This window comes from Punica granatum, chromosome 4, assembly GCF_007655135.1.
Source record: "Punica granatum isolate Tunisia-2019 chromosome 4, ASM765513v2, whole genome shotgun sequence".
Classification (NCBI taxonomy): domain Eukaryota; kingdom Viridiplantae; phylum Streptophyta; class Magnoliopsida; order Myrtales; family Lythraceae; genus Punica; species Punica granatum.
The window spans coordinates 38,567,799-38,577,091 of NC_045130.1; the positions used below are offsets into that span (position 1 = coordinate 38,567,799).

At 42.7% G+C, this 9,293-nt stretch overlaps 2 protein-coding genes across 2 annotated transcripts; both read right to left on the reverse strand.

Annotated features, from left to right (window-relative positions):
- Window positions 1-1,997: 1,997 nt before the first annotated feature.
- LOC116203161 (UDP-glycosyltransferase 88B1-like) lies at window positions 1,998-3,736 on the reverse strand. Its single transcript, XM_031534824.1, has one exon. The coding sequence runs from the start codon at window positions 3,652-3,654 to the stop codon at window positions 2,125-2,127; it is 1,530 nt and encodes a 509-aa protein (XP_031390684.1). The 5' UTR covers window positions 3,655-3,736; the 3' UTR covers window positions 1,998-2,124.
- Window positions 3,737-6,670: 2,934 nt separating this feature from the next.
- Window positions 6,671-8,503, reverse strand: LOC116202722 (UDP-glycosyltransferase 88A1-like). The gene is made up of 2 exons (XM_031534331.1): window positions 7,553-8,503; window positions 6,671-7,467 (listed from the first exon to the last, which is right to left on the reverse strand). The coding sequence occupies exons 1-2, from the start codon at window positions 8,412-8,414 to the stop codon at window positions 6,848-6,850; spliced, it is 1,482 nt and encodes a 493-aa protein (XP_031390191.1). The 5' UTR covers window positions 8,415-8,503; the 3' UTR covers window positions 6,671-6,847.
- Between the last annotated feature and the right edge of the window lie 790 nt (window positions 8,504-9,293).

A 9,293-nucleotide genomic window follows, 5' to 3' on the forward strand; every position in this document is an offset into this window, starting at 1 on the left:
ACACCGTTGTTCACAAACACGGTCGACGTGGCTCTCGGAGAATCACTTCATTGCTTTGTTTGGTGTTGGCCTTTTAATTGGCTAGGAAAGTTTGGCAAGGGCACAATATATTATTGCTAGCTTCCTCGTCGACCCAACTTAATGCCATATAGTCCGATCTGGACTAGATGTACGTATCCACATGGTTGGTTTTACTTTTACAATCTCGCAAAACTTATAACTATACTAAGTTACTAACTACTAATCTATCAGCACCAGATATAGTTGTCTTATAATGTTCCAAATAAATGTTGTATTTTAGCCCAATTCGGGCCGCAACTTTGACAATTTCTAATATTTTTTTGTATTGTTACATAAGTCATTTTCAAGAATAGACATGATGAAGTAGTGTACACGCGAATAACTGTTACAGATCCATTGATTCCGCAGCCATTGATACCTTAGAATACTGGAACTACGACCTTTAATCTCCTATTGATTCTTCGAATTCCTAGCAAATTGGCATCCAACTCGAATTGAAACCGAGAATGAGTGAAAGAGTACGGTAGTTCCAAAACTTTATTGATAGTCCAAAAATAACCATTAAATCCTAGATTTTACAATGTTTTATAGGAATTAAAATGCCTAAATTACACGAAAGATATAAACTTTTTCTAAAATCGTAAAAACACCCAAATAACATAAAAAATGCTCGTTTAAGGTCATAAACGATGGAATTCGACCTAAATCTCGTCTTTTCACGATGGCCGTGAGTTGTGCTCTTGAGGCCGTTTCCTTCGAAACAGAGTCGTCAGAATCTATTTTTCTTAAGGTACCAATTTGTCATGTATTCTGCCACATCACATTACCAAAAAACAAAAAAAAGGAATAGATGTGACGCGATGGGGTTACGTCACTTTGGGTTTAGGTCCATTTTGGTACTCTATATTAGAGCGGGAACGGTAAACTGTAAATATGACCCGTCCTACGCATACAATTAAAAGTAATTTTAGGTTCATTTCATATGAGTGATATGCTTTAAGATTTCGAAATATTATTTGATGTAACATAATATCAGTTTTGCGTAAATTATGGACATTGTCCCGTCCTATGCATTGTATAGATTTTTTTTTTCCAGCATTTTTAGTGTAATTTTAAGATATTAATTTATCATGTAATTTATCAATTTTAAAACTCATAAAATGGTATAATACATCTTCTCCAAAAATATGTATAATACGTGAGATTCAGTCCTATGTTTTAGATTTTCTACTGGTCTTTCTACAAATTTAAGATATTAATGTTTCATGTGACTTGATTTTTAATGGCTCGTAAAATGGAATAATGCATGATATCCATAAAAGAAGTATTAGTATGAAAAGTAAATAGTATGTAAAATATGGAATTCACATTTAATTATTCTCTAATTAAAATAATGTTTATCACTAATAAAATAGTAAAATCGTAATTATAGAAAACATTTTTCTAAAAGTGACTTTCTACTGCAGAGGCGTAGCGTGTAATGGAGAGAGAGAGAAGACAGGTGAAAATATAGGAAATGTTATACGAGTGGGAAAATTTTGTGGTGGCAATTATTAAAAGAGGTGGTACGGTGCATGTAAATATTTTACTTAAAGTCTATGTAAAATTTTCTTAACATCCATGTAATTTACTAGCAATATAAGTATTTTTCAAAATCCATGTAACTTATTTCAAATGTAAGTTATTTATTAATAATCTAACTATTCTAACTGTCTCAAATCCAAAACCTTACTTAAACGGAATAAGCGTCGAACCGCTTGAACTAACTCACGTTGATTACTTTACTATAACTTAAGTAATTTACTTGCATGCGCGATGTTACCACTTTTAAAGTGCAATATATATAGTAATTGATATTGTTAAATAAAATTAATTAACTGTTTCTTTTTTCTTCGGTGGAATGGGGTCGAAGCCCAAAGAACTTAAATTAAATTAAATTAAATTAAATTAATTAACTGTTTCAACTCATTCAAAAGAGGTGTAGTATGATGACTTATATCTTCGCTTGATAAGTAAAAGGTTTTAATTCGATGATTGTTGCATAATTATTCATGCTCTTAGAAAAAATAATAACATTTTCAGCCCTTGTGAAGTAAAAAACGACTACGTCTCACGCGGGATGGCCACCGAGTTGGAACTACCAAACCTACCGCTTGGTTCAACTGGGTCGGATAGTCTCGGCTCAGCGCCGGGCCCTTGCTTGATGGCCTGGAACAGTTCAGCTAAGGCTGAATGGGATGAGCCACCCTCACGCAATGCCGCGGCAGCCTCCTCTTTCACTGCAAACACTCGCTCTCGTACCGCTTCCCCTTTCTCCGAGCTCATTAGCTCGGTCACTCGCTCCTCCAACTCGTCTGCGCTGACGAAACTGTCCTCGGACTCTTTCACCGGGAGCGCCACCCGGACCTCCTTCACTAGATAGTTGCAGTTTAACTTTTGCTCTGCGTAGAGCGGCCATGCCAGCATGGGAACTCCGGCGGAAATTGCCTCAAGGATCGAGTTCCACCCGCAGTGAGTCACGAACCCACCCACCGAGCTATGGTTCAGCACTGCCACCTGCGGGACCCATGACTCTACCACGAACCCCCTCTCCTTCGTCCTCTCCACAAACCCGTCCGGCAAAAACAACCCAGTGTGGGGGTTGGGCTCCGATATTGCGCGCCATGCCTCGTCTGTCTGGGGCGGTGCCCGCACCACCCAAAGGAACCTGATCCGACTCCTCTGTAAACCTAACGCTATCTCCTTCAATTGCTTGGTGGAGAACTTCCCCAAGCTCCCAAAGCTCAGGAACAACACGCTCCGGCTCGGTTGCGAGTCGAGCCACCTCAAGCAGTCATGCCTGTCTTCGTCATTATTGTTCCTGGCTGTTGCGACGAGTGGGCCGACACAGTACATAGGCGGCGTGGGCCCGTCGGTCACACAAAGACCGTCCCTCAGTGCTTTTATGGCGCTGACCTCAAACGAGTCGAACGTGTTGATGATAATTCCTGCTGCCAGAGCCATATCACGTGCGGCCCCGAGAAAGTAACCATAAAGTTTGGAGCTCCGGTCTCTTATCGGCATGGGTATGTCCCTGGCCTGGATCGGTGGGGTCCCTGGGATTTCGATGAGCTCTTCGGGATCGAGATCCTTAAAGCTGTGAGGGATGTTCTTGTGCATGGTGGGTATGTAGAGGAACGGGGCTAGCCCGCTAGCGCCAGAACTGTAGAAGGAGTAAACCGGGATGTTGAGGCTGGCCCCAACTTGGCATGCGCCGGTGCAGAAGAAGTCGAGGACGAGGGCCTTGATGGTGGAACCGCCGGACTTGGAGAGGGAGGAGAGGGATGCATGTAGAAAGGGGTTGTTGCCGCGGGTAAACTCGTAGGTGGAGATGATGAAGTTGCCGGGGGAGGATGAGTCGAAGGGGATGAAAGACACGGGAAGGTGTTGGAAGGAGATAGCCGGGTGGGTGATGGAGACGCTGGAGACGTAGGCAGCGGTAAACTCGGCTTCATCGGGTGGGACGGAGAGGATGACGGTGATCGAGAAGGGCGAAGGGTGGTGGTGGCCGAGTAGAGTTTTGCCCAGCTCCACTATGGACATGAGGTGGCTTTTGCCCGGAGATGGGTAAAGAACTATGGTCTTCTTGGCCATGGGTGGACGACACAATGACTATGTGTGCAGAGTGTAAGAGCTATACATCATTACATATACACAGATGAATATGAATGAATGCGAGCCAATTAATTGAATGGTTTTAATGACCTAGCTTTTTCTTTTTTTTATGCCTTTCATCTACCACCAGGATTTTTGGGAACATTAACTACTTTTTTTTTAATGGATCCAATAAATCGGAAACTAAAAGAAACAATTAGTTGGATTTTCTATAACCCGACATGACTAGTGTATTTGATTTTAGAGTTAAGTAAAGTTGAATTTTGATTTTAATTGGGTTGTAATGATTGTGTTGTTGAATTATGAAGAAAAAGGAAAAAGTAATAATTGTGTTGTTGATTTTTATTGTTTAGTAAGTGGAGTTAAAGATAGAGTTAAAATTTTAAAAACACGATTGTAAAATCAAACGGAGCGGACGTGTCTTTTCGGTGAAAGAATTTGAAATCCCTTGGTTCACTGGGGAAAGCGTATGTTATGATATTGCGCTCTAATTCCATATATATAAGTTTTTGTTTGGTATAATACGGGCCAAGGCACTCTACAAAAGAGAGGACCGATATTGCTTAGTTTAAGTAGATTTGGCTCTTTTTTATCTTAAATAAGGTTTTAAATTCTAGTCTTGTGATGTGAATAAAAAAAATTCATGATTAAGAGACCTTTCTCTCTTAATTGGCCGATCCAGTTCGAACTGAATTAGTCCGGAATTATTGGGTTTTCTAATATTAAAATGTATATTGAAAATAAAATAGTACAAAAGAGAGACATGGTGACCAAATCCCCCAACAATAATAGTTCAAGTCCAGCAGCAGGACTCGCTAAAAGATACATTCCAAATGAGAGTGATTATGCATGAGTTACTAGTCATTTACTTTTTAATTATTTCACAATAGGTATATATACCTCCCTGCTACCGTCGTCAAGCACGTTGTCGAATCTCGTTGATGTTAATTTACAATGAATTCAATTCTGGCCAAATGCAAATGACCGTGCATATGAGATTAAAAAAAGAAAAAAAAGAGTACATTCCAGTATTGTGTATTAAGTAGTAAAATGAAATAAATCTCACGTCTAAATTTTTAAGTAAAAATATACACTTTATTCATTAGTATATAGTTTGAGTATCACCCTTTATCAGTACAAATTTGTAAGTAAAAATAAGGTCAAATCCGTATAATTTATGAAAATTCAATATAGTATCAAAGTCAAGTGCGTATCTATACTACGCAAGACCCAATATGGTCGAATGTAATTAAAAGTGCGCATTTCTTTCTCTCTTTTTTATGAATTTTATATTCGAAAAATCAATAAACATTTTTTTCTTTAATAATATAATTGATGTACGAATTGGGAGGCGCCCAACCTTCTGCTGAAGTCTCAGACCATTAGTTCAATGGAGGAAACGCAGGAATGTTAGGTTTGACTGGGAGCGTCATTATACATATTACCAGAAATTTTGATATTATATGTAAAAATATGTAAATGTATTTGTCATTCCAACTCATACACTAAGAGCTTACTGTGTAAATGCAAGTACGTGTATGGGGGATGATAATTACTGTATGATTCGCTGAAGTGTAAAACAATGTCGTAATTTGAAAATAGAAAAGGTTCATAAAAAAATCTAAACTTTTCGTATTTTAATAATTTTAATACGAATTTTTTCTTTTACATAAAAAATAACAAAATGTCGATTTGATAGCAATGCTAGTAGGGCGTCAATATCCCCATTAATTTTAATTGGAATTGCTTATGTATACTTGGCGGTGTCGCTTGACCCACGGTAATTAGCTGAGTGAGTCCCAATTTTTTTAAAATGAAAATTATTCTGAAAAAAATAAAAAATGAAAAGGATAAATCGTTCAAAAAAGCACGCATTTATATTTTTTCTGATTCTAGCACAAAAAGGCACGACATTCGAGTATAGTTGCAAATCTAGCACGCCGTCAAATTTTTTGTCAAATATGACGGTAACGGTTGACGTGGACTTAATAGTGCCACGTAATTCAATATTATTGGATGAGTGAACTCCACACTATTTTATTTAACAAAAAATAATTTTAAAAATAAGCTTTTTTATTTTAAAAAATAAGAAAAGAAAAAATGAAGGAAAGAAGGAGGGGGGCCGACGGCCACCATCCCCCAATCAGGGTCTTCAACCACTTATGTTGTGGCCAACGACCTCGACTGGGGTGGCAGTGGCCGCAATCGTGACCCCCACCGCCGAAATCGAAGGAGTTTCGAAATTATGGCCTTCTCAATTCTCGCGATGGGAGCTCGATTGCAGCGACCCCCTCCCCCCCCAATTGGGTCGTCGGCCACAACAAAGGTGGTCGACGCCCTAGTTAGGGGTGGTGGCTGCAATTAGAGCTTATACCACCAAAATCGAAGGAACCCTAAATAATTTGGAGCTTTTTCGATTATGACTATGAAGCCCCTGATTGCGGCCAATACCCCCACAATCGGGGTCCCTGGCTACAGCAGAGGTGGTCGGCGACCCTCATCAGAGGCATGGTGGCCACAATTGGAGCATTCAGTGTAGGAATCAGAGCCCCAAATGATTCAGGGCCCTTTCGATTACTGCAGTTGGGGCCTTAATTGTCGCCAACACCCCTACGATTGAGGTCCTTGGGCACAGCAGAGGTGGCTGGCGACCCCAATTGGGGAATGGTAGTCGTAATCGAGGCCTCCATTACGAGAATAAAAATGGTCCCAATTTTGTGGCTTCTTGGATTCCGACGGTGGGAACTCCAATTGCGGCCATCACCACCCCAATCAGGGTTGTCGACATGGCAGAGGTAGCCGCGATTATGATTGCAGGGGTGGCAACCTCTAACGTGGCCACCATAGCCGCCCCTTCCCTTTTCTCTATTTTTTCTTTTTTTTTTTTAGAATTATTTTATCAAATAAAATATTGTATGATCCACTTATCTAATAATGTTATGTCACGTGACACCATTAAGTCTCTATCTATCTTTACATTTAACAGTGTGCTAGATTCGCAACTGAACTTGACGATTTTGTCTTTTCGTACTATTATTCAAAGGTTACGGTAGCATAAAAAAAAATGTAAAGCTTTTTTTGGTTGATTTAAAAAAAAATTGAGGAAGGAAGAGAGGAGGTGGCCAGCGGTGGGGCCACGCTGCTGGCCACCACCTCCAATTGGGAGATGCGGTCAAGCTGCGGGAATCCATGAGTCAACTAGCCGGGTGAGTGCCACCCGGGATGACCCGCCTAGGCTGAGCGCCGCCCTCGCAGCTTCCTTCATGGCCAGCGTTTTCTCCCTCACCGACTTCCCCGCCTCTGAGTCCATCAACTCCCTCACACGCTCCTCGACCTCGGCCGCGCTCACAATTCCATCCCGCGATGCATTCATCGATAGGGCAATCTTCATTTCCTTCACCATAAGCGCCCGCTGCAGGGGTTGCTCCGCATACAGCGGCCACGCAATCATGGGGACACCCGCACAGACCGACTCGAGAACCGAGTTCCACCCGCAGTGGGTCACAAACCCGCCCACTGAGCCATGGTTCAGCACTGCCACCTGCGGGGCCCACCGATGCACCATGAGGCCACGCCCCTTTGTCCGCTCTAGCAACCGATCCGGGAACAGCGAATCGAAGTCCGAGTCGGGCTGGTCTGGTGGGTTGCGGACCACCCACAAGAATCTCTGCCCACTCCTCTCTAAGCCGATTGCCATTTCCTTTAGTTGCTCCTTTGGGAAGACGCCCATGCTCCCGAAACACAAGAATACGACACTTTTACTAGGTTGCATGTCTAACCACTTTAAACTCCCTGCAATGGAACATCGACCGTTAAATATAATAAAACATAATATCTGTGTATATATATATATTGGTAGAATGATTTCGAGATGGACCTTTATCGACATTGTTGTCACCCGCATCGTGATTTGAGATCAGCGGTCCAATGCAGTAGAGTGGCGGGGTGGTGCCCCCGGGCGTGCATTGCCCCTCAACCAAAGCTCGAGTGGCCAGCGGCTGGAGCTCCTCGAATGTGTTCACGATGGCCCCGTCGGCCCTCTGAATGTTCATGGAGGACTCCAGGAAGATCTCGTAGGCCCTGTCGCCTCTGTCCAGAACCGTGTTTGGCAAGTCCGAGGGAACGAGAAGCGGGGTCCCCGGGATATCGATAATGAAGTCGGGGTCAAGGTCCTTGAAGCTCTTTGTGATGTTCTTATGGAGATACGGTAAGTAGAGGAAGTGGGTGAGTCCCCCTGCACCGGAGGTGAAGAAGCAGTGGCACGGGATCCCGAGCTCCTTGGCCACGGGGACCGCAGAGGCACAGAAGAAGTCGATGACAAGGGCGAGGACAAGGTGGTGCTTGGAGAGGGACTCGAGGGCGGAGTGAACGTTAGGAGCATCGAGGCGGAGGAGCTCAAGGGCGAGAGCGACCGTGGGGAGGTTAGACTTCATCGTGGAGAAGGTGGGGGGCAGGGTGGTGGCTGGGAGGTGATGGAAGGAGATGGAAGAGCCGGCGGAGGCAGATACGGAGGAGATGTAGTCAGCGGTTGCAGCGGTGGCAGCTGGAGAGGGGGCGGTGGAGACGAGGACGTGGATGGCGGCGGAAGGGCGGTGGGAGAGGATGAGCCGCCCCAGCTCCACCATGGAGATGACGTGGCCTATGAGGGGTGATGGATACAACACAACGGCTTCCTTCTTCTTCATGGTCTTTTCCATGACATCTTCCCCTTCTCTCTCTATGCTTAGATCAGTTTCCATTTCAATGTACGTGTAAAAAAATTTTAAGGTGCAATCACTTTTTTATACTGTACACAAAAATGGAAAATGCCAGTCCCTTAAATTTAATCGATCATAAATGAATGGAAAAGTTTATGATACAATACAACCGGTATAAGGAACGTTATTCCTGTGGGTGTGGCCACAAATCATTACCATCGCCTTTGCTCTGGCCTTGCCACATGTGGCCCTGTGCCATCCTCACATTAGCTTCTTCCGAACCGCCATATAATTAATTGCATACTGTCGTTCGAGTCACGAGGGTCATAAATTAAATGACATGATAAGGAGAACGAACAAAATCTATATTATATTCGTCAAAAGTGGTGATATGATCCATTCAAATATTATTTTTTTCGATGTGTATTTTGGTATTTGAAAATTCAAAGTGCACTGATCAATGCTCGAAAGACCATTCACTAAAAGATAAAACTCTTTGAACATCTCGATTACTGCACCCGAATGCGAATTCTGTAGTTTGGAATTGGAGACCCGAAATCACCTCTTTTTTGAATGCCCTATCACCCAAGGGATTTGGAGAAGTTTATTAGACCGTGTTGGAATGAACAAACACAATGTCGACTGGAATACGGAACTTTGCTGGGTCTCCTCTCTCCGTGGAAAGAAGCTGGATATTATTTGTCTTAAACTTCTCTGGACTCACTACATTTACTGCATCTGGAGGGAGAGGAACGCCAGGCTCTACCGGAATCAAGTCTCGCCTCCAACAATTATAATACGAAGGATCTTCTCGGATGTGAAAGCAAAGTTGTCTGTTCTCCCTCGATTCTCATGCAAAATTGCACACTCTATCATTGCGAGGCATATGTTTCACCATTTTGATACTGCAACTAGTTGACT

What these genes read in the sequence shown, in the direction of transcription:
- LOC116203161 (XM_031534824.1), bottom strand. Translation starts at nt 3,654, where the DNA reads ATGGCCAAGAAGACCATAGTTCTTTACCCATCTCCGGGCAAAAGCCAC.
- LOC116202722 (XM_031534331.1), bottom strand. Translation starts at nt 8,414, where the DNA reads ATGGAAACTGATCTAAGCATAGAGAGAGAAGGGGAAGATGTCATGGAA. An exon ending in TGACAACAATGTCGATAAAG is followed by an intron (nt 7,468 to 7,552) that starts GTCCATCTCGAA and finishes GTTCCATTGCAG; the next exon opens with GGAGTTTAAAGTGGTTAGAC.